The sequence below is a fragment of the Mus caroli genome, chromosome 18 (genome assembly GCF_900094665.2).
Source record: "Mus caroli chromosome 18, CAROLI_EIJ_v1.1, whole genome shotgun sequence".
Taxonomy (NCBI): domain Eukaryota; kingdom Metazoa; phylum Chordata; class Mammalia; order Rodentia; family Muridae; genus Mus; species Mus caroli.
In genome coordinates, this window is record NC_034587.1 from 57,330,911 (window position 1) to 57,354,913 (window position 24,003).

General features: G+C 44.0%; 2 protein-coding genes across 3 annotated transcripts in view; both read left to right on the plus strand.

Annotated features, from left to right (window-relative positions):
• Dctn4 (dynactin subunit 4) overlaps positions 1 to 9,294 on the plus strand; it is a 27,530-nt gene extending 18,236 nt beyond the window's left edge. For both annotated transcript variants that reach the window (XM_029471885.1, XM_021150589.2), the window contains 5 exons: positions 733 to 806; positions 2,617 to 2,671; positions 3,573 to 3,680; positions 5,666 to 5,763; positions 6,765 to 9,294. In XM_029471885.1, coding sequence (XP_029327745.1) covers positions 733 to 806; positions 2,617 to 2,671; positions 3,573 to 3,680; positions 5,666 to 5,763; positions 6,765 to 6,978 — 549 coding nt within the window. In that variant the 3' untranslated portion in view covers positions 6,979 to 9,294. The remainder of the gene's footprint in view (positions 1 to 732; positions 807 to 2,616; positions 2,672 to 3,572; positions 3,681 to 5,665; positions 5,764 to 6,764) is intronic.
• Positions 9,295 to 11,067: 1,773 nt separating this feature from the next.
• Rbm22 (RNA binding motif protein 22) lies at positions 11,068 to 23,120 on the plus strand. The gene is made up of 11 exons (XM_021150481.2): positions 11,068 to 11,430; positions 11,802 to 11,855; positions 14,233 to 14,262; positions 14,822 to 14,954; positions 16,075 to 16,175; positions 16,797 to 16,969; positions 17,798 to 17,998; positions 19,763 to 19,927; positions 21,174 to 21,262; positions 21,393 to 21,524; positions 22,220 to 23,120. Exons 1-11 carry the CDS (start codon positions 11,176 to 11,178, stop codon positions 22,348 to 22,350), a joined length of 1,464 nt encoding a protein of 487 aa, XP_021006140.2. The 5' UTR covers positions 11,068 to 11,175; the 3' UTR covers positions 22,351 to 23,120.
• Positions 23,121 to 24,003: the final 883 nt, after the last annotated feature.

Genomic DNA, 24,003 nt, shown 5'->3' on the forward strand with positions numbered 1-24,003 from the left:
GCTCAGTGGGTAAGAGCACCCGACTGCTCTTCCGAAGGTCCAGAGTTCAAATCCCAGCAACCACATGGTGGCTCACAACCATCCGCAACGAGATCTGGCACCCTCTTCTGGAGTGTCTGAAGACAGCTACAGTGTACTTACATATAATAAATAAATAAATCTTTAAAAAAAAAAAAAGAAAGAAAGGACAAAGGAATATATAGTCTTCCCCTTTGTATTGTGAAAACAGAACAAGAGAGATGTCTGCCTAGATTGGCCCTGCAGAGAGGAAACAAAAAAATTGTAATGTATTCTATATACTAGACACTGCTTTGTACTACTTAAAGATATTTTTAACAAGGTTATATAAGTCATTAGTTTTAATTACTTGTTTCCATTCATACAGATCTCCAAAGTTATATAGGTTACTCCTCCATGGGTCCCATCTTAAGCATCTGTAAAGTGAGAACACTAACAGCTGTGTATGGTGATGTAATGAAGCCAGTGTGGTGCTTGTCTAACTTGGTGTGTGCATTGTTCATAGTTTCTAAGCACTACGTGCTGTGATATTAGTGATGCTTCACATGTGTTCTATAATTTTTGGTTATCAGTAGCATAAATTCTATTCTAGAATTTATAGACTCTGGACAGGACAAGATATAAAATTCTGGTAACTACCCTCTGTCTGCTTGTCTGTTCTGTGGCTCTTCCGGTGTATTCTTGTTTCCCTCTGATAAGTACTTTTCTTTTTAGAAATGTGAGCACAACTTGAGCAAGCCAGAATTTAATCCAACATCTATCAAATTCAAAATCCAGTTGGTTGCTGTGTAAGTATTTTAGGATGTTGATTGAGACTTTTTTCAATGGGGATTATCTTTTTTTAAAAAATCTAAAGAAAAGAAAAATCACATAGAGATAGTCTTTTCTTTCTATTCCTATTCCAGTTTTGCATTTACTTGAGTAGCATGAAGTCTCAAGTGTATCTGTAAGTGTAGAATCAAGGCCTTGTGGCCTGAAATTATGGCACATCCTGGACTCCTAGCTTCCGGGAAGACAGAAGCAGGAATGTGTTTGCATCAGTGACAGTGTTGTGATGGAAAGTGACCAGTCATTATTACAAATTTAAAATATCTAACGTAAGACCTTTTTATTTTATTTATTTATTTTTTTTTTTTTTTGGTTTTTTCGAGACAGGGTTTCTCTGTATAGCCCTGGCTGTCCTGGAACTCACTTTGTAGACCAGGCTGGCCTCGAACTCAGAAATCCACCTGCCTCTGCCTCCCAAGTGCTGGGATTAAAGGCGTGCACCACCACGCCCGGCCCCGTAAGACCTTTTTAAATTAAATTTAAAGCATAGCAAATTTAAGTGCACTCCGAAACAACATTTATTTTACTTCTTGGTTCTGATAACATCTCACTGAGTGGTAAAGTTGATTAAATTAGTGTTAACTCACTGGGGATTGTCAATGGCTATTGACTATTAAGGAGCACATTGAGAGCCAGCCAACTAGATGGCTCAGTGGGGAAAGCATTTCTGGAAAAACCTGGAACTGATAGAAATGTGGAAAGAGAACCTATTCCTTAAGTTATTCTCTGATCTCCATACATGCACACACAAATACACATAATAATAGTGGCTTTAGTTTTTGTTTGTTTGTTTCAATGTAGATGGGCATGGTGATGCATGCTATTCATCTCAGCACACAGGAAGCAGAGGATCGCTGAGTTTGAGGTCACCTGATCGACATACACAGCAGTGTCAGGCTAGCCAGAGTTATATGGTGAAACCCTGTTAATTTAAAAACAGATATGATAATGCACGTCTGAGACAGGGAGAGGGAGCAAGCTTTTCAAGCCTAAGCGCCTGCCCCTCCCACGTGACACACCTCCTCCAACAAAGCCACACCTCCTGAACCTTCCTAAACAATTCCACCAACTTCAGACCAAGCCTACAAATACAGGAGCCCATAGTGGGCATTCTCATTCAAACCACCATTTTTTATAAAGCAGCATCATGGTCTGTAAACACTGAGCAGGTGTTTGAACCTGGGCAGTGTGAGTCCAGACACACATTCAAGCAGCCTGAGGTCTTGAAATCAAGAATGAGAATACTGTAGAGTGTCTGGATTTGGACCTCGACACCCACACCTGCCCACACCCAGCATCTCCTTTGTAATGATAGGCATGCCTGTCTCACAGAATCCCAGTGAACGCTATGGTGAATGCCTATACAGTACTTAGAATATTGCCTGGCACGCAGGAGGCACTGTACATGGTAGGAGTGTATTCGTTTACAGCCATATAGAATGCTAGCTATTGAGACGAGATCTTGTCACCAGCTGTCTTGTTAAGTGAATTGAGTCCCCGAAAATAAATGTATAAGAAAGACATGTGACACAAAAACTATAAGCCCTAACTCAGCCCTGTATACATACAGGCTGGACTCCTAAAAATTTCAAACAGAACTAGTTGTTAGTTTGATTTTCTGTATCTCCTCTTACTGTGGTGATAGTTCATTTTTCTCTTGATCTAGTTAATATTTTTTGTAGCATAATTTATGTATGTGGGTTTTTTAAAAGTAAATGATCATTTTAAGAGACTCCAGTGATAGTAATACATGTTTGTATTTATCTGTAGCAATTATATTCCAGAAGTGAGAATCATGTCAATCCCCAACCTTCGCTACATGAAGGTTAGTACCATACTTACCAACACCCCATACTTGATAAGTCATATGCTGTCATGTTTGTATGTGGATGGCCATGTGTGTGGAATGGAGGCTGTAAGAAGGGAGCAGGACAAGGGCAGTTTGAAATGATCATGAAATTGAGACTTGCCAACAGCATGTTGGATGTGTAAGAAGCAGTTGGCACATTCTGTAAAGTTAGAAAACTGGGGGAAAGAAAGATGATGGTAGGCAGCTTTCTCTTGTTGCCAGTGGGGGCTTTTCTTCTGATTCAGCTATGAATGCATCAGTACCAGGAGTCTGCTAGGTTCTTCCACGGGATCCTCCTCCGTGCACCAACAAGTGACTGACTGTTCTGCAGCAGCCTCTCTGGCTCTTTGCCTCCGTATTACTCATGGAAAGGTTGATAGCGTCCCTTTATCTTACCAGTCTTCAGAGTGGCTAACGGGCTGTATGATCATACTTTTTATAGTCTATATGTATCATTTCCCCCTGCCCTTAGTAATAACATCCGACTAGCCTAAGCGATGATGTTTTTAGGGTCTTTTGTTTTTCTTTATTCCCTAAGCAACAATCAGAGTGGGATAGGAACTGCAAACTTTAAAACAATCATTTAGATAATAAACCTTTCCCAGAGTTGTCCGGATCTTGTAACTAGAATCTGCCCAGCTTCTTTAGTAAGATAGCCACCTCAGAGGATACATTACTAACACAAACCAAAAGATCAGCTAACACTCTTAGGTAGTCTGATGTAGAAGAAGTATAGCAGGAAGTGCTGTTGCTCTGGGAAAAAACAGGGTGATTTTTGTGAAACATTTTGTGTGTTTTGTGAAACATTAAGGTCCACATAAGAAAGCCTTCCTTAGTCGGGGTGTGACACCTGAAAGATGCTCTTCTTGTTCTACAGGAGAGCCAGGTCCTCTTGACTCTTACAAATCCAGTGGAGAACCTCACCCATGTGACTCTGTTGGAGTGTGACGAGGGGGACCCTGATAATATCAACAGCACTGCTAAGGTAAGGGCATTGTTCCCACAGACCCTGACATCACCTGCAGTGGCTTCACTGGATATGGCCTAAAAGAATCCGTGGTATCTCTCATTTCTACGTGTGATCTGCAGTGTCATGATTCTATATCCTAATTTTATCTTGTCCTCAAACACCCAGCCATTGCCTGTGAAACCTCACTGTTCTCACTGGGTCTCAGACAGAGACCTGTCCGACCGTCCTCTCTTCAGTCCACGTCACCTCACCTGTCACGTGTGTTGCCACCAGGCCCTTCTTCTTCCATTAGTTGCTCGGCCTGCTGATCATGCCCAGCTCTGACTTCAGGATGAAGGCCCTAACGAAGTGCTTTCTGTTCTGCGGTGTGACCTTCCTCCAGATGAGCCTCAGAGCAGCTGCAGCAGTGGGTGTGGACGTCTGTGCTAGGGAGCTGCCTGTGCTACTCTACTCACCAGAGCATCCCTTCCTGCCCTGTCTCCCTGATGTGCACACCCTTGCCACTCAGTTTAACGTTCCTGACGACTCATGAGATGTCGTCTCCTTTTAGTTAGGAGCAGATGTCTCTTCCACATTCCCACTATTTACTACTCTACTTACATAAAGTAGAAATAGCAGTGGCTAAATATTAAGGTGATTTTGAATGAATTCATGAATGAAATGCAGCTTTCTTTTATATTTTGCCACTTAAGAGTTTGGTGTGATTTTTAATTTTACATATATGTATTTATTTGTAAATGTGCACACTGTGTGCTCATGGAGGTTAGAGTGATTATGATTACTCTATCATGTAGATCTAGAGGAACTAACTCAGATTGTTGAGTGTCATGTCGAGCACTTTGATCCACTGAGCCATCCAGAGTGAGAGTCATAGCAAGCATTAGTAGGAAAGCTGGCAGCCCCACTGTTGTTCAGAGACTAGCACTGAAGCGTTTCCTTTCTTCTTCTGCCTTTGAATTTTGCTCACTAGCATCATCTCCAGAAAAAGATAATACATGTCCTTATATCTATTTCTTTTTAAATAACTTTAATAAGTAGGTCTAGTTGGGCTAAAAACATAAAGGTCTGGGATGTGGATGCAGCCTTGATGGGGCCTTTAAAAAAAAAAGATTTATTTATTAATATACATAAGTACACTATAGCTGTCTTCAGACACACCAGAAGAGGGCATCAGGAGGGAGGTTGTGAGCCACCATGTGGTTGCTGGGACTTGAACTCAGGACCTTTGGAAGAGCGATCAATGCTCTTACCCACTGAGCCATCTCGCCAGCCCCTGATTGGGGCCTTATTGTGCTGCTCTCCCGTCCTGTCCCATCCTGTCCTGTCGCTCCACCCCCACCTCCCCCAGAACCACCACTGCCCCGCAGCTGTTCTTAGGAATATGGCTTGTGGTCTCTGGTGGACTCTGAGATAACATGGGATAGCAAAGGATGTATGTTCAGAAGTAACATTAAAATAAGAAAAAAGGAAAAAGATGCATCGCAGCCCTGTGCCCTTGACCTGGCTGAATTCCCTTCAGTAAGCTATACTAGTAACTTCTCTTCCTGCTGCTGCAGCAAAATGACCCACACTGGCAACAACTGGCAGACAAGACCACATAAGAAAGTGTATTTTGGATGGTGCAGTCCACTACTGCAGGGAAGTCCTGATGCCAGGGCTCGAGTCAGTTGGACACAGTATATCTTTGAGTCTTGTAACAGAGTGATGAATGATGCTGCTCATCTTACTTTTCGTACCCAGTCCAGGCCTCAGTTCTTAGTATAGTGCCACATGGTTAGGGTAGGTCTGCCCACCCTACTCAGCCCCTGCGGGATCATTCGCAGTGTCCTATAGTGCCGATGCTCCCGGTGAAGGAAGTCCTCGTTGACCTGTCCTTTCCTCTCAGTGTTCTCATGCCCACATTCCCCAGCAGTGTTTTAAGACCCTGTAAGGAGTATAGACGTGTGCAGATGGCACTGCTGCAGCCCAGCTCTTCTGAAGCAGGCCTCTCTTTTGCTTAGGTGGTGGTGCCTCCCAAAGAGCTCATCTTAGCCGGCAAGGATGCAGCAGCAGAGTATGATGAGCTGGCAGAGCCCCAGGACTTCCAGGATGACCCTGAGTAAGTGATCTTTCTGTGTCCTCTGACCACAGTCAGCTGATCCGGATGGAGCCTGACCAGAAACAGCCTAAGGAAGACAGGTTATTTAGCTCCAATTTCAGAGGGAGTTCTGTTGATCATGGCAGGCGAGGCATGAAAGTAGAAGGGGTTTTGCCTGTGTCTTTGACATGAGTGCACAAGGCTACAAGCATCACCTGGTACAGAGAAAAGCTGCAAACAGCTAGACTAGAAATAGGTAAGTAACCTTCAGAGTGTCTGTTTATGTGGATTGCCTCCTCCAGCTAGACCCCACTGCCTACCAGCTCCATGGCCTTCAGAATAGCTCCACATGCTCAGGACTGAACAATAAAGATGTGGCTTGTGTGAGATGGCAGAGTCAAACCTTAAAAATGCACACTCATGTATGTTTTCTTGCCTAGGTTTTAAAGAAAAATTTCTTCCCTTTCTGTTTATGAAATCCTTCACTGTAAAAGGCTGAGGGTATAGCTCAACAGTTAATGTCCTCTGCTCTTCCAGAGGACCTAGGTTCAATTGCCAGCACCCAGATGTGGCCCATAATCCATCTGTATTAACTCCAGTTCCAGAGAATTGAATGCCCTCTTTTCGCCTCTGCAGGCACTGGGCATGGTGATGCACAGACTTACATGCAGGCAAAAACACCCATACACATTAAATAAATAAAAATTTTTAAAAGAAAACAAACCACAGGTGGGGATCTTTGTGAGTTTGAGGCCAACCTGATCTATATAGCAAATTCTAAGACAACCAGGGCTGTTTCACAGAGAAACCCTGTCTCAAAAAAAAAAAAAAAAGGAAAAAAGGAAAAGACAGAAAACAAAGGGCAGAGCAGCAAGTGTAGATAGCTCAGCTGTTCCTGAGGAAGCCCCTCCCTGCTGGTCGCAGGATGGTGGTCACATCAGAGGTTCCCACTGTGCCCGACTGGGAGACTGTTGGTTCTGTTGACTTCTCGCCTGCCTAATGCTGTGCTTCTCTTTCCATAGCATTGTAGCTTTCAGAAAAGCCAACAAAGTAGGCATCTTCATCAAAGTCACCCCACAGCGTGAGGAAGGGGAAGTGACCGTGTGCTTCAAGATGAAACATGATTTTAAAAACCTGGCTGCCCCCATCCGCCCAGTGGAAGAAAGTGACCAAGGCACAGAGGTCATCTGGCTCACGCAGCATGTGGAACTGAGCTTTGGCCCTCTTCTTCCTTAAAACAGAGTGACCCCACCCACAGCTGTGTCAACACAACTCTAACAGTGGAAGCTGCTGCTTCACCAGTCGTGTTTATAAAGATGTAACCATCACTACTGAATCCTGTGGAGGGCAGAACAGGCCAGGGTTGGGAGCACAGAGTAACTGCTCTCTCTGACACTTGCACATTGAGTAACAGCATAGCTCCATCCCAGTGAAGGAGTGGCTTTTCCTCAGAGGGGCGTTAGATTTACTCCCTAAGAAATGTGCTGTGTACCTGTCACAGTTTGACAGAAAACCTTAGGATGGTAATCCAGAGCAGACCTGGTCTTCATGCCGCAGCCTGGTCTCGCTGTTCAAAGGCTTCCTGCATCCCACTGAGGATAACCCTGTCATGATAACCCTTCATAGCCTTGGCTCTCACTTTGCCGCTGATTTCCATTTGACAGAGCAGTAGGACTGTCAGTGTGTCTTTAACTTTGTGATGACAGGGCAACCTGTCACTTTCCTAAGGCACTTTGTTTCTTCCAAAGGAACACAGTATACCTGTCACTTGCTTGTCTTTTTCCTCACTAGTATATGGGACTTTTAAGAATTTGAGTGGCAAGCAATTACATGTCATGAAATTCTATTTGTTTCAATATTACAATACCCAGGGGCTAACGCTGCCAAGGGGAGACAGTTATGTATCTCACTATCTGCCCTTCTCTATTCTGTTTTCTGTTGGTTTGTTTTTCAGATAGGCTCGCTCCGTGTAACTCTTGCTGGCCTGGAACTCAGCCTGCTAGGATTAAAGATACTTGCCACCATGCCCATGCCCTGTTCTATAAATCAAGGGATTGCTCTAACGTTGGGGCTTTTAGAGAGAGCAGGGATGGGTTGTATGGGCACTTTGCTACATCACTTCTGGGATACAGAAAACATTTTAAACTAGACTTTTAACATGATCCAAACTAATGTTCTTTCCACTGAATTGAAGGACAAATTAACTGTCAATCCCTTAATTTCAAAACTGGACACAAAGAAAAAGAACCTTTCCCTTCATGAATATAAGACTCCTAGTTCTGTATGAAGTGAGACCATTTTGATTGTAAGCCATAGAAGTTCAGCAAGTAGCCAGGTTGCCATCCTAACTCTAAACTTGCTGCTGTTCTCAGATACTAACATTGAGTTGCAAACCTTAATTTCTGTGACATGTTCTAAACTCAGAGTTGACAGAGTAGACCAGCTGCACTTTTCCTTAAAGTACTCAAGGCCAGCAGACCTTGGAAGAAAACGTTCCTGTTTACAAACCCTGCTTTGGTTTTCATTTTAAGTCTGCGGGGTTTTGTTTTGTATTAAGGAATGTATAGACTGTACAACAGATAGAAAATAGTCTTTGTTTGTTCTACTTAAGAGAAACCGCTTAGGAAGCTATTGAAAGACACTTTGTTCTTTAAAGATCTTAATAAGATCAAGCCAATTTCATGAAACAATATTCCCAGAGAGTAATATATGTACTAGAGAAAAAGAAGAAAATACTAATCTGATACAATGAGAACAATAATGTTTGCCTCTTAGAAGCTGGAGCTGAAGCTTGGGTAATTGCAAGTTTCAGACTATAGAAAAAGTGATTTTCTGTAATTCCATAAAGCCTCAAGTTAATGCCTACTATGAAACCACAATTCAGTATCTTCTGGCGGGGCAGGGCATCAAAGTGCAGATGGCCTCAGTTGTGCACATAGTGTGGAACCTGGCATAGTCAACCTGTCTGTCTGTCTGTCTGTCTGCCTTAATGCAGTGACACTGATACTTATTCCCTAGGGAAACACTGAAGGACCAGGGCTCTTTACTCCTGGGGAACAAACACTTGTGGGCTTGTTTTTGTTTTTAAGAAGTCAAGTTAACTTACAAATACCAGCTGTTGGCTGTTTCAAGGTAAGTTTAGTGCAAGCTGGCCTTGTTTGTGTTCTTAGAAAAGGTTCAACACTTGGTGGTGAATTAGGAATTGTGACTGTCACCCTTCTTGTATTAGATCAGGTGCAGGGTTCTTATTTCTAGTCGGTGTGCACCAAGACACAAAGTCAGGCATCCTTAGCACTTGAAACTACAATTTTGGATGCTTAAAGCTAAGTTACTTTGGGTTTGTGAGCTGATTCACACTCAAATTTTTCTTTTGTTCCAAATACATGTTATAGGCATACTGCACTGAATGCCCTTGCATCGTTGTAATGAGCATCCTTCTTGGTCCCTCTGGGGGGGGGGGGGGGAGTGAGAGGCACTCCTTGACTTATGAATAACAGGTTACTGTTTTGCCTTATTGCTTAATGTAGTGAAATAAAGCAGATAAAGCTCGTGTGTCTTCTGTTTGATTTCACAAGTACTGGTTAGTGCTGCACACCTCAGGGTCTAAGGGCTGGATGATAGGTGAGAGTCTGTGATACATGTATGCCCTTCCATTTCCCCTTTATTATTTTTTGTGGGGGAAGTAAAGGCCAGAAGAGGCCAGCAGCTCCTCTGGAGCTGGAGTTAGAGGTGGTTCTGAGTCACCCACTGAGAATCCTCTGCAAATGCTCTCAACGGCTGCGCTCTGTCTCCTGCTCCTCCCTCCACTTCTTTACATAAGTTAATAAAAGATCGACTCACCAAGCTCTGCCTCGTGGTAGCACACACCTTTAATGCCAGCACTTGGAAGGCAGAGGCAGGTGGATCTCTTGTGAGTTCAAAGCCAGCCTGGTCTACAGCGTCAGTTCCAGGATTCTGGAGAAGGATCCTATCTCAAAAAGAAAGTGTAATTCACTGAAACATGGGGATATTACATACCTTTTTTCAAATGCATTGTGTTAGATGTGGACCATCTTTTATCTCTAGAACCCACGACCACCAACCAAGCAGTGTCCCCATCCACAGTGGGCTGGGCCCTCCCACGTCAGTCACTAAGAAAATGCACTACGGGCTTGCCTATAGCCCCAGTGTTATGGAGGCATTTTCTCAAGGCGTTTTCCTCTCTGCAAACTAGCTTGTATCAAGTTGACATAAAACTAGCCAACACAATTGTTTGGTTTTGCTCTTTTGAGATCTTCACACTATATAAACTGGCTGGCCTCAGACTATAATCAGTCTCATCTGCCTTTTCAGGATGCTGGAATTAAAGGTGCCACTGTGCTCAGTAGGGTTTACTGCTGTGAACAGACACCATGACCAAGGCAACTTTTTTTTCCCCAAAAAATAGGGTTTCTCTGTGTAGCCCTAGGTGTCCTTGAACTCACTCTGTAGACCAGGCTGGCCTCAAACTCAGAAATCTGGCTGTCTCTGCCTCCCAAGTGCTGGGATTAAAGGCGTGTGCCACCACCGCCCAGCCCAAGGCAACTCTTAAAAGGACATTTAATTGGAATATTGACTCAGACCCTGAGGCCCTAGCACCAACCAGTGGCCTCCCTGTCAAAGAAATTAAACCCAGTTGCCAGAGGCTGGCCCACAGCACTCCTGGTTAAGGATGCTGACAAACGGTCACTGGGCCAAAGCCTGACAATCACCATGCCTCATGCTATTGAAGGGGTACTAAAACATATACCACTACAGTTGGCCTATACTTGGTTTTGAGGCTATATATAAGCATATGGCACTAATTCCTTCATTTGTTGAAGTTCTAGAAAGGTTTCTCTTAATTAAAATGATTTAACTGCAGAAGCTTCTGTCTAATGATGTAGTAGTTATGTTTGGAGTGTCACCCCTACTCAAAAACCCAGTGGAGGGTCTGGAGAGATTGATGGTTCAGCAAGTAAGAACATGTACTGCTGCTGCCAAAGACTTAAGACTCGCAGACCCCACGCTGCATTGCTCACAACCACCTGGCTACACAGGGATCTAATGCCTCTAGCCACGCACACTCACGTACATATAACCACACAGAGACACAATTAAATTTTTTTAAATAAATCTTTGAAAAAAAATCAGCAAAATGGTTAACAGTTCGAGGTCAGCCTGATCTAAGAGTGAGTTCCAGGGCAGCCAGGCTGCACAGAAAAATTGTGTCTCAAAAAGATAAAAAAAAAAAAAAATCGTTTTCTATAAAAAAGTAACCAACATCCTTACCACAATGTTAGGGTAGGGTGGAAACAGAAGATGTCTAGTTAAGTGTGATTTCCTGGTAATGGATCCGCTGGGAGCACAAAGTATTAGAAATGCAGACATCTGCGAATAACCGCGTTCGGATCCCACCGGTTCCTTATTCTTTAGATGCAAGGACGTACACGGGAACTCCGCAGAAGCGCCACGAACCTCCCGCTCAGACGTGAGGCCACACCCCAACTTGAAGCCACGCCCCACGTCGCCCTGGGCGCGCAGATTATACGTAGCCCGGCGCTACCCCTGTGCCTGCCGGGATTGTGGCGGTCGGTCTCTCGAGTCGGAAGCCGGAGCTGTCCCGGGACTCCCGATATGGCGACTTCTCTGGGTTCCAACACCTACAACAGGCAGAACTGGGAGGACGCGGTGAGTGCACGCCGGAGGAGGACGCGGGAACAAAGAAGCCGGGCGGGATGGGGAAACCTTGCCCCAGGGTGCGGTGGGGTCGGCCGGAGCCAAGCTGCGGCCTAGCTTGGTGGGGCAGCCGGAGAAGAGCGAGCCCTCGTGCGGCAGATCGGGGTCCCGGGGCCAGCGGTGTCCACCCGGCGACTCCACACTTCCAGATGCTTTCCTTTTACCTCCTGCCGGAAGTGCAGACAGCGCCCCTTCCCGAGCCGCGGCCAGAGCGGGAGCTGGGGCTCCTGCCACCCTTGCATCTTTCCCCGCCCCAGGAAGAGTGACCGAGGGAACATGGTCTTCGGGACTTGATCTTCAACCAGCTTTTCCATTTTCTCCAGGACTTCCCCATTCTGTGTCAGACGTGTCTTGGAGAAAACCCTTATATACGAATGGTGAGTTCTTTCCTGTGCAGCGAGTGTTAACTGTTCCTTATATTGTGGTACATGCAAAGTGACTGTAAAGAGTTTCTCTTAGCCGTTAGAAGAAATGATGCTCTTTTTCTAACCCAAAGCGCAGGGAAACTTTCAAAAAACTTTCAAAGTACTGCTGTACCCATTTCCTCTCCGAGACACTGAGCAGTGATGCTGTAACAGAACAGCTGATACTTGTTGAGCATCTAACCCCCAAAATGGATCTATTGACAGGAGAATGTATCTTTATGTAGCGCTACTTCCTGGCTACTAGTTAATGTATCTCTCAGCCACTGCACCTTGTGGTAGTCTCTCTAGTTTCAGGGACACTCTGTCTCCTCTCCAAAGGTAAAAGAGTGACAGGCAACCATGATTACAGGGTTGTATGTTGTGGTCGGCCTCAGAGATGCTGACTCTATAGTTTATGGAAACAGAATGTTGAATACATACTGTGCATTAGCACAGGAGAGCCCAGAGCAGTTACCTTCTGCGCAAACTGTAGAAAGACTTAGCTATAACTATCTTCCTACTCGATTTGGTGGCTGGAGACCTTGGGAATTATGGTTTTCACACCAAAAGAATTTTTAAAATTCATCCCATTAGTTAACACATATATTATGATTTAGATGGCATATCCACATTTTGGGGTGGGTTTTTGTTTTGGTTTGGTTTTTTGGTTTTTTTCCAGACAGGGTTTCTCTGTGTAGCCCTGGCTGTCCTGGAATTCACTTTGTAGACCAGGCTGGCCTCTGCTTCCCAAGTGCTGGGATTAAAGGCGTGTGCCACCACCGCCTGGCTGCATATCCACATTCTAATGTAAAAATCATAGTTCTTATATTGACACTAATTTGTTTTTATTTATAGACATCATTGAGTATAAAAATAGATATTCCTAAACCAGCTATGAGTGCTGATCGCTACCTTTAATCCCAGCCATTAGGCAAGTGGATCTCTGTGAGTTCAAAGCCATGCTGGTCTGCAGAACAAGTTCTAGGCCAGCCAGGGTTATATAGTAAGACCATGTCTTCTTCCTAAAGCATGTGGATACCATTCTTCCCCCTCTGTCTAATTCCTCCAAACCAGTGACCTAGAGAACTGTTGGGAAGAGAAGCTGCTAACCACGTTTCAAGAGTAGATGCTTTAGAAAGCCATTCCAGCTTCAGGTGCTGCCTTCCCCAGCCTTGGTTTTCCTGGACCAACCATCAGCTTGGTGGCCAGCCCCACCAAACACATAGCCAACCAGCCAGGTGATTGGATTGATGCTTAAACAGTTTCCTCAAAGACTGCTCAACAGGAAACTCGTTCTGGAGATTGTAAAAGCTTTCACCTGGAAAGCAGAGTAACCCTTGAAGTAGCCACCTCCCAGAACACATTTTTTTTCATTCTTATTAATTTTTTTAGGCTAGCGTACAAAGTGATGGATTTCATCTTGGCATTTTTCGTATGTACGTACTTTGTTTTCAATTCTTCCTCTTCTACTGCCCTCCCCCTTTCTGCCCCTTTCTGCCTCGTTTTCTTAGTTCCCCCAGTTTACCCTCCTTTCAAACAACATCTGTTCTATTATCCCCACATACAAACTCTTTGTTCCCTCTCAGGGTCCCTTTTCCTGGTTCATGATCAACACACATACACAAGCACAATTTGAAATCTCCACATATAAGAGAAAATATATGGATTTCCACTAGGAATGTTAGTTCTTGAAAGTCAGAAGTAGATCTAAGAGTTATAGCTCTGGGAAGACACTTGGTATTAGATCCATCTCCTCTTAAGAGAATGTGACCTTATTGGAATATATCTGTCTTAATTTTATTTCCCTTGCTGTGGTAAAATACCCTGACAAAAACAACTTAGAAGAATGGGGTTTTATTTGGCTTACAGTTCACGGATACAATCCGTCGTTGTGGGGCAGTCAGGACAACAGGAACTTGAAGTAGCTGATTACATCACAGCCAAGTCAGGAGCAGAGGGTGAATGCATGTGTGTTTGCTAGTGCTGAGCCCCTTCTTCACGTCCAGGGTCCAAACTTGGGGAGGTACGGCCCGTGATCAGGCCGAGATAAACCCACACACACATTTATGCAGCCTGATGTGGTTTAGGCAGCCCATCGTGGAGTCTCTTCCCAGGTGATTCTAAGTTATGTCAAGGTGACAGTTGGATCTGACCATCACCGCATCCCTTACCATAGCCCCTAAAAAAGATGACTAGGTTTGGTTTCATTATCTTTACAATTTCAGGGATCTCCAGACACACACCATAGTTTGTACTTGGAGGTGGTAGGGGAAACATACCTGAGTTGGCTTTGTTTGTCTGGCTGTGTGCTTGTTTTCTGTGCCATAATTCCAGTTCTTTTCTATTTCAGACCAAAGAAAAATATGGAAAAGAATGCAAAGTAAGTACGTCTATTAAGAATTAACTTTCATTTTCTTTATCCCCTTTCTTCTTTATTCTATCAAACTGGCTTTGTGCTTGCTGAGTTTTGAGGCTCTCTATTCAAAGTCCATTCTCACAGCTTTCATGTGCCTTGTCAGTAGCTGACAAGTAGCGTGGCAGATAAGAGAGTGACCATTCTAATGTAAGTTCATAAACAGGTGTCTGTATGCACCGCACACCAGGAGTTTGTGTGCCGGGTGTTTCAGCTGAGGAGGAGGACTGTGGCTGCCACCATATTCTCGAAGATGTTTCCTGCTTCACTTGCCTTGATCCCCACCAGAAAGACAAAGAGTCAGATTTTTAATGTGGTTTACCTCTAGGTGGGAAGACTTTGACTCTAAATGTTGATTTCTATGCTGTTCTAGCTTTTTAATGTCTAGAAAAAAGAAAGTAAATGAGATAGGGTCAACTGGCTTGTGGATTAGCTGTTTGCTAAGGCCAGCTCTCCATACTTACTCAATCTGAATTGAGTCCAGGCTAGAACATTTAAGATTCTGTGTCTCTTGCTGTGTGTTCAGATCTGTGCCAGGCCATTCACAGTGTTTCGCTGGTGCCCTGGGGTCCGCATGCGCTTCAAGAAGACTGAAGTGTGCCAAACCTGCAGTAAATTGAAGAATGTTTGTCAGACCTGCCTGTTAGACCTAGAATATGGTATGTTTGCCACACTCAGTAGATCTTCAAGTGTATAGGGGCCCAACAAACCAGCCCCTTGCCTCCCACTTCTCTGGTTTCCATCCCACACTAGAATGTCTACTGTGGCCTGCTTTTCCCAGGAAACATATCCTAACTAGGCTGCTCTAAAGACCTCCTGAGCAGTAGTAGGAGCGTCAGGAGCAATTGGGAAGAAATCAGAACTGGCCTACCCGCCATCTCTGTGCCAGCTGGAATAAAAGGCATTGCTCCTTTGATACTGTTGGTTTGTTTGTTTTGCCTGGATCCCTTTGATCTAAAACTTTGCACAGTCCCGAACAAGTTCCTGGGCTAAGTATGCTACGGGCTGTTAGGACCAGGTATTGCTTCTCTTTCAAAACACTTGCTTCTGGGATTGTTTTTAATTTTATGTAAATGAGGTTTTCCTTTCAGAAAAAGTTACCTACCAATGGGGGGAGGGTGTTGTGGCTGCATATTGTTTTATATTATTCATATGTTTGTTTGGAGCATTCGGGCCTGGAGTACAGTGTTATTAAGCATAACTGGCCATCCATAGGAACTTCAAGGCCAATAGAACAATAAACCATTGTGTTCTGTATATTTTAAGTATATTGTGTTAAACGCTAGATACTCTGTTGGCTTACTTTGGCCCTAAAGTATATTCTTTGAAACAATTTTCTAAAACAAATTCCATGTCAGCACAGGAATTTGGACAGTTTCTTAGGGTTCTCTATAGCAGTTTTTAGCCCAATAGTGCTAAATAGTTAGATTTAAAACATTGTAAACTGTCATCAAGTAGGTTGATTATCTGATTTTAAAGATTTATTTTTGTCTTTCATTGTGTGTGTATGTGGGGGTGGGGTACACATGTGAATATAGGGCAGAGTCTAGAAAAGGCTGTCAGCTCCTCTGGAGCTGGAACGACAATGAGCTACCCTGCATGGCTGTGGGGAACTGCAGTCTGGTCCTCTGCAGATCAGCATGTGCTCTTAATCCCTAGGGCATCTCTTAAAGCTCCCACCAACCAGGACCGAGAAGGGAAGGATGATGTTGTAGTTTATGTACACATCGAATATGAATATGTTATCAAATTTTTAATTCCCCAATTTCTTTGTACCAGGCCTACCCATCCAGGTTCGTGATGCAGGATTATCATTTAAAGATGACATGCCTAAGTCAGATGTCAATAAAGAATATTACACCCAAAATATGGAAAGAGAAGTATGTTTTTTATTTTCATTAAAATCTAATTATATCACTTCCTCTCTCCAGCCCCTCCTGTGTCTTCTCCCTTCAACCTCTCCCATGCCCCCCTAGTAAAAGATGGCCTCTTTTTCTTTGATTATTAGTGTGCTGTATGTGTGCGCATGCACGCACACACATACACGCACAATTGCTTGCTCGCCACCTGCTGGGTTCATTTAATGCAACTTATCTGTATATGATTTCAAAGCTGACCACTATGTACTGACTAACCAGTTAGGGTGCTCATCTCCAGGAGAGACTAATTCTCAACAGTCATTAGTTGCCTATACTTTTTTGACTAAGGTTGGGACTCATAACATTTCCCCTTTTTGAATTAGTGTATCTATAGTTCGTGTCTTTGTTTTGACAGCTATATTGTTGAGATATCATGGGTGTAGCTTCCCTGTCATTTCTGTGAAACAATCTCACACCAGACATCCTGGTCCTCTGGCTACTGTCTTGATGCCATTGTTTATCTGGGGAAATAGATTGTGTGCACATGCTACTGGGAATTGAATCCAGGCCTTGTGATGTAGTTTTGTATTTGATAAAAATTCTAATGAATTGACAGGCTATAAAGTTGTCTTCTTCGTGCAGATTTCTAACTCTGATGGAACACGACCAGTTGGGATGCTAGGAAAAGCTACATCCACCAGTGACATGCTCCTCAAGTTGGCCCGGACCACACCCTACTACAAAAGGAATCGGCCCCACATTTGTTCCTTCTGGGTGAAAGGAGAGTGTAAGAGAGGAGAGGAGTGTCCATACAGGTAAGAGCTGAGCCTCACTTTCAGACTCCTGAGTAGTGGGGGAGACTCTAGCTTAAATTCATGCTTTAAGGCTACAGCTCTTATGGCCTGTTTGCATGTAGAGCATCTCTTGTCATAAAACTTACATTATAAGAACCTGGCTAAATTATACTTTTTACTTAAAACTAAGCCTTCAGGAACTAAATTGCTATGTCATATGATGTACATACTGACTGTTTCTAAGTTAATAAGTTCTACATTTCTATGGTTATTTGGTATCCACTTAAATGGTGTGAACAGCAAAATATAGCTGAAGTCAAAACAAGACCACCTGAAGGCTACTTGCGTTTCAACCAAAACTGTCAAGCATCAGAGTAAGGGGTTTAACTAATGATCTGTTAACTGTGAAGCCACCCCCTAAATATATGCCCTTCTTCTGAGGTGAAGTCCATAGCTTTAGTCAGATTCTATTAGAGCAGTTTAAGTGGGTTACTTAGAACATCAGGAAGACTCAGTGGGTAAGAGCACTGACTGCTCTTCCGAAGGTCCTGAGTTCAAATTCCAGCAACCACATGGTGGCTCACAACCATCCGAAATGAGATCTGATGCCCTTTTCTGGGGTGTCCAAAGACAGCTACAGTGTACTTACATATAATAAATAAATCTTTTTTTAAAAAGTTATATATGATATAGTACTCCCTTGGTATTTGCTCTTGTTTAGTAACAGTATTTTTGTACAGACATTTTGTAACTTGAAAGGCATTTGAGGGATTCTTGCCATGTAGCTACTTTAGAGTGATAAATTTCCCTTTGTTTCACCGTGGTGCACTTCCCACTTGCGAACCTTAGACATGAGAAGCCTACCGACCCAGACGACCCTCTTGCTGATCAGAATATCAAAGACCGGTACTATGGAATCAACGACCCCGTGGCTGACAAGCTTCTAAAGCGGGCCTCGACCATGCCCCGCCTGGACCCACCGGAGGATAAGACCATCACCACCCTGTATGTCGGCGGTCTGGGAGACACCATCACTGAAACAGATCTCAGGTTTGTGGACAGCATTTCAGAACTCTTCTTGCTTTTAACTGCCTTTGAATAAATAGTTTGCAAAAGCATCACTAAACATGATGCTTCTATTTCTTTACCCAGTCTGCCACTGAGATGAATCCTGATTCAAAGTTTTATAAAATTCTTCTCTGTGATGCCAGAGTAGTTGTATTTGTCAAGAATGCTTTTTCTTCTTTACATCAAAAAATAATAGAGGTGCCTAGACGCCCATGTAGATTTCTTTTTTTTTAATTACTGTTTATGTGTATGATCTAAGTATAGGCTTGTGCAAGTGACTTCAAGAACCCAAAGAGCTCTAGAGCTTGCAGGTGGTTGTGAACCACTGGTCATGGAAGTCAAACTCAAATCCTTTCCAAGAGCAGTGTGTGCTCTTAACTTCTGAGCCAACACTTTTTTGGGGGGAGATGGGGAGGGGAGTAATGGGTGGGGAGTGTGGGTAGACAGGGTTTCTCTCTGTAGCCCTAGCTGGGCTGTTTTGGAATTCACTCTGTAAAACAGACTGAAACTCCCAGAGATTCCCCTGCCTCTGTCTGCCAAGTGCTGGGATTAAGGGTGTTGTGCCATCACTGCCAGGCAAAGGATGGCATACAGATGCACCGGGTATTGTGGAGGGCAGGGAGCCCTGGGATTCTAAAACTCTTTGGTTTAAACTGTTGCTTTTTAGCAGAGATTCTGATTTAATTTGTATTTCTGGCTACACTGTGCTTGACTAGATGAGGGGTCTCTTCCAGGGAGAGGAGGTGAAGTGACTCTTTCCTTGGCAGCCTTTCACTTTGAGCTAGCAAGCTCCATGGGCCAGCTAGCTCCTGTAAAAGGCTAGAGAAAATACTTTGGGTCTAGTTGAGCATATGCGATATCTTCTGAGCTATTACTCCCATTCTTGTTTTGGTTCTGTGACATGTGGTTTCCTACAGCTCAGGCTAGCGTGGAAAACCCCAAGACCTTAAACTCTTGCCTCCTGCCCCTTCCTGCTACTGGAATTCTAGGCATGAGCCACCAGGTCTGCTTGGTTTGGTTTGCTTGTGATGTATTCGTTGACTTACTGTTTGTTTGGGTTATTTTGAGACAGGGTCTTGTCATAGACTTGTCATTAGACTTCCTGAAGCTCAGGATCCCCCCTCTCTCTGGTACTCATATCTGTGCGTGGGTCACCACACCTGGCTGTTTTCTTCATCTTCCACTTTATTTCTTCTTTCAGGTTTAAGCTTTTTACATTTCATTCAATATTTTGTATTTATTTTTCCAGTGCTAGGACTTGAACCCAGGACACACATGTTAGGCCCATGTGCTCTGCCACGAGTTAAACTTTGTTCTTGGTGGGCATGATAGTATCTGCTTGCAGTCCCAGCTAAGATCGCTTGAGCCCGTGAATTCCAAACTGACATGTATAACATAGGAAGGCTTAATCTCAGATGAAAATAGTCTTGGCTCACGGAACATAGCAGCTGTAGTTTGCCAGTGCCTTGCACTGGGGGGTAAGAAATTATAGCTCAAAAGGAACCAATTAAACACCCTTCCCACCTCCCCAAGAAAAATCCCAAGATACCCGAGAACTCTTGCCTGATTTTTCTCTCATCTCCAACAAGTAGCACCTGCAGTGGGGCAGGTGTGAGGAGTACAGACAAGGACATGTGTCTCCGTGGGACTCACCTGTCTAGTGACTCAACAATTCCACAGCCCATTTCCGTTTCCTGAGCAGCATCTGGGTTACTGACCTGTTTTCCTTGGCCTGTGTTTCTTCAGAAATCATTTCTACCAGTTTGGAGAGATCCGCACCATCACTGTTGTGCAGAGGCAGCAGTGTGCCTTCATCCAGTTCGCCACCAGGCAGGCTGCCGAGGTAGCCGCCGAGAAGTCCTTTAACAAGCTGATCGTGAATGGCCGGAGACTCAATGTCAAGTGGGGAAGGTGTGGACAAGTTTCTTCTAAACTGTTTTCATCTGGGATTGAAAGCTTTGCTTACATGGGTCTGGTGGGGCCTTTACAAATCTTTAGGTCCTTCTCTAGTATTTTTTAAATGACTTTATATATGTGAATGGCTGTTTTGCTTACATGCATGTTTGTGCACCATTTGTGTGCCTGGTGCCAGAAAAGGGAGTTGAATCTCCTGGGACTGGGGTTACAGATGGTTATGAGCCACCATGTGGGTGCTGGGAATTGAATCAGTGTCCTCTGACACCCAATGCTCTTAACCTCTGAGCTATCCTGCAGTCCCTTCTTGAGCATTTCTTAGCAGTTGGAAGTTCTTCCTTTAAAAATGTATTCAAGGTCTTACTCTACCAACCAGCTCCTTTGGAGTTCTTCATTTCTTACCGCCATTAGGTAAGCATAATGCAAGGTTGCCAAGGTCGACATTGGGGGTTTACAGTTGAGGTAGACCTAACGCTCACCTCAGAGACTGAGGACTGGGGAGCAGGGAAAGGGGGTGAAGCAGAAGACTATCTGTGTTAAGTTTAAGTTTGAAATTGACGGCATAAGGAACAAAATGCCGTAATTTTTTTTTCTTTTTTGCTTTACTTTGGGGAGGTGTGTTTTGTTTTTGTTGTTGTTTTATTTTGTTTTGTCTAGTTTTTGGAGCGTTTCTCTGTGTAGTCTTGGCTGCAGTCCTGCAACTCATTCTGTAGACTAGCCTGATCTTGAACTCACAGAGATCCCCCTGCCTCTACCTCCCAGGGTACTGGGATTGAAGACTTGCACCCCCCCCCCCCCCCACAAAAAAAAAAAAAAAAAAAAGCCGTAAATTTCAAAGGGGACTGACTCTGTCTCCATGTTGAAAACAGAGAGGAGCAGGCTGCCAGCAGCTCCCTTCCTGGAGGGCTTTCTGTATGCTGAGCGCTTGCTGCACACGAGTGTTGTCTTCTCTGCTGGAACAGTGGTGTTGGTTTGGGTTGTTTTCTTCTTCAGTTTTGTTTTGAGATGGGGTCTCTGTTGTCCTGGAACTCACAGAGATCTGTCTGCTCTGCCTCCTGAGTGTTGGGATTAAAGACATGCACCGCCAAGTCCAGCCAACTTCTACCTTCAAAAATCTTCACTCTTGGCTACTTTATACTTTGATATATGTGGGATAAGAATGTTTGCTAAAAAGGGAAGGATGGAACTCCATTTTACTGGAGATTGCACACAGTGTTGATAGCCTGTGTATATATATCTCCAGATCCCAAGCAGCCAGAGGAAAAGAAAAAGAGAAGGATGGAACCACAGACTCTGGGATCAAGCTAGAACCTGTGCCAGGACTGCCTGGAGGTGAGTTGATGTCAGAAACTCATCCAGTGGGGTTTCTCTGTTAGATACCAGGCTTGCCTCGAGCCTGTGTGTCAAGCCCGAGATGCCCGTGGTAGGAACATGGCACTGATTGTCTTCCCTTCCTCCCCAGCTCTGCCTCCACCTCCTGCAGCAGAAGAGGAGGCGTCTGCCAACTACTTCAACCTGCCCCCAAGTGGTCCTCCAGCAGTGGTGAACATTGCCCTGCCCCCACCCCCTGGGATCGCCCCACCGCCACCCCCAGGTAACTGCCTTCCTCCTGGCCCTGAGAAGCCCTTGTGAAAGTCCTGCCCCTCAGGCTATTTGCTACCAGTGTGTTGTTTGTCGGTTCATTCTATGATGAGCCGTTACCCGTCCACAGCAAGGATGGGTATCAGTAAACAGTACTTTCAGTAGGTAACCTCCTACAAGTAGACTGTCACATGATGGACATGGTGTTGGTTATGGGCTTGAGTTACTCTTTGGCTTATGTACTTTATCATGTCAGTGGCCACCAACAAACAGTTCAAGCAATAGCACCCTGTGTGAATGTCCATGACAGTGTGAACAATGTAGGGAACAGTGGGAGGCTAGTGTTCTTTGATAGTGAGCCTGTGTCTATGAGGAAAGTCTTTCTATTCTGGAATCAAGCATAGAGAAAGGGTCTTGACATCGGCCTGGTTTCTTTCTAGTCTCCCCCATCCTGACTGATTTCTGTCTGGTAGGATTTGCCATGTTTGATAAGTAGCAGACAGTCGGCTGACATACTAACAGGTGCATGAGTGTGGAGGTTTTAGACTGAGGGAAAGACAAGGAATGAAGGTAGATAGTCCTCAGCAAGTCTTGTACACTGACATTTACTTAACACTGTATCAGCCTTGATTTATATGTGGGTGGTTGTGAGAGGTTTGGAAGGTTGTCAAGGAAACTGAAAGCCTAATTTGTTCTCTTCCACATCAGGTTTTGGACCACACATGTTCCACCCCATGGGACCGCCCCCTCCTTTCATGAGGGCTCCAGGACCAATCCACTACCCTTCTCAGGACCCTCAGAGAATGGGTGCTCATGCAGGAAAACACAGCAGCCCCTAGCACAACATCATCACTCAGGGGCTCTGAGGAAGAAAGGGCGCTCTAAAGTCCCAGTAAATGAATCCTGGGATAAGTATCATTTCCCTTGCTTTGTAGTTTCCATGGTAGCTGAATGTGTTCAGATGTGGGCAGAAAGCACAGCTATGCTTCCCCACATGTCTTCAGAGGATCGGCGGGCCTAAAACAAGCTGTCATGAACATAGCTGCTTACCACTATAGCAGTACTAAGAGCCTTATGTCTGATCCCTTCCCACCCTGTGGGGAACACGCACATGGGTGAACTGGAGTAACCAATGAAGTCCCCTCAGTGTGTTCATTTTGTATCTTTTTGGGTGGGAGGCAAAAGTTGACCTGCGGTTTAAAAAAAATATTTTGACCATTTTTATGTCTATTTGGTATTTTCTTTTATATCATCTAAAAAAAATTTAGTACTAATCATTGTAGTGGCATAAAGTGATTTAACTAATTTGAAGTCATACCCTCAGAGAGGGTACCTAATATGACATGCTTTTAAGGAACTTCCTGTGAAACACTTTGACAAACTGAAAAGAAGAGCCTTAGAGTCCATTTGACTGGGAGACTGTCTGCCTGCCTGCAGCGGGGACTGGATCGTCCGCATCACCTGTGTCCCCAGCAGCTCACTCGCTGCCTCTGGGCAGGAGACTGTTCAGTCTTAGAAAGTTTGGATTTAACTGAATTGTAGATGGTAAGGGAAATTTGATGTTGTATTGTATTTTTTGTTTTTAATTAAAACGGGTCAATTTTCCAAATGTTCCTGGACTTCTGTTTCTTTTTACCCTTTGGTATTAAATGTGAAATAAGTAAAAGCATGTTATATAAATGGGAATTTTTTCAATTTTTTAAGACTGGATTATTTTTTGGTGGGTAGGGGTGGCTATGTGGTTTGAGATAAAATCCTCATATATAGCTCAAGTTAGTCTTTTTTTTTTTTATAAGCCCTTGAATACTGGCATTCTAAGTCTTTCCATGATGGTAAAAATACCCATTTACTACCAAGAAGTTGAAATAAGGACAGACAGGAAGCTAATGGTGGTAACCCACACCTTTAATCTCAGCACTTGGGAGGCAGAGGCAGGTGGATTTCTGAGTCTGGAGCCAACCAGAGTTACATAGTCTTTTAAAAAAAAAAAAAGAAAGAAAGAAAAAACAGCATTTATAGAGCCTCATCTGTGGCTTTGGTTAGTTGGTAACTTGAAATATTCTTACACAAACCATTGTAAATGTAACAGTAAAAGCTAAAGTGGATTTGATGCCATTTTTATCTAAAATCTGTACTTCAGAACTCACGTGTGTGTAACTTGGAAAACAATTAGACAGCTGCCTCTTTTTCAGCCACCCAAGTCCGCAGTCAATATGACACATTACAGACAAGCCCTCACTTAGTGCACTGACCTGCAGCCCAAGTTTCTCTGTAAAGCTGTCAAAGGCACAGCCACAATGTCTGCCCTTGCTTTGTGTGTTTCCCCTGTGCAGCCACGCCAGTCATTGACATTCACAAACCCGCTCCCTCCAGCGTCACCAGTTTTGTCTCTTTGCATTACTATGTAGATACCATACAGGTTATTCGTTACTATGTAGATACCATACAGGTTATTCGTTACTATGTAGATACCATACAGGTTATTCGTTACT

Coding starts and splice junctions, on each gene's coding strand:
- Rbm22 (XM_021150481.2), top strand. CDS start 11,176: ATGCAAGGACGTACACGGGAACTCCGCAGAAGCGCCACGAACCTCCCG. Junction 11,856..14,232: donor AAAACCCTTATATACGAATG/GTGAGTTCTTTC, acceptor TTTCTATTTCAG/ACCAAAGAAAAATATGGAAA. Junction 16,176..16,796: donor CCCAAAATATGGAAAGAGAA/GTATGTTTTTTA, acceptor TTCTTCGTGCAG/ATTTCTAACTCTGATGGAAC.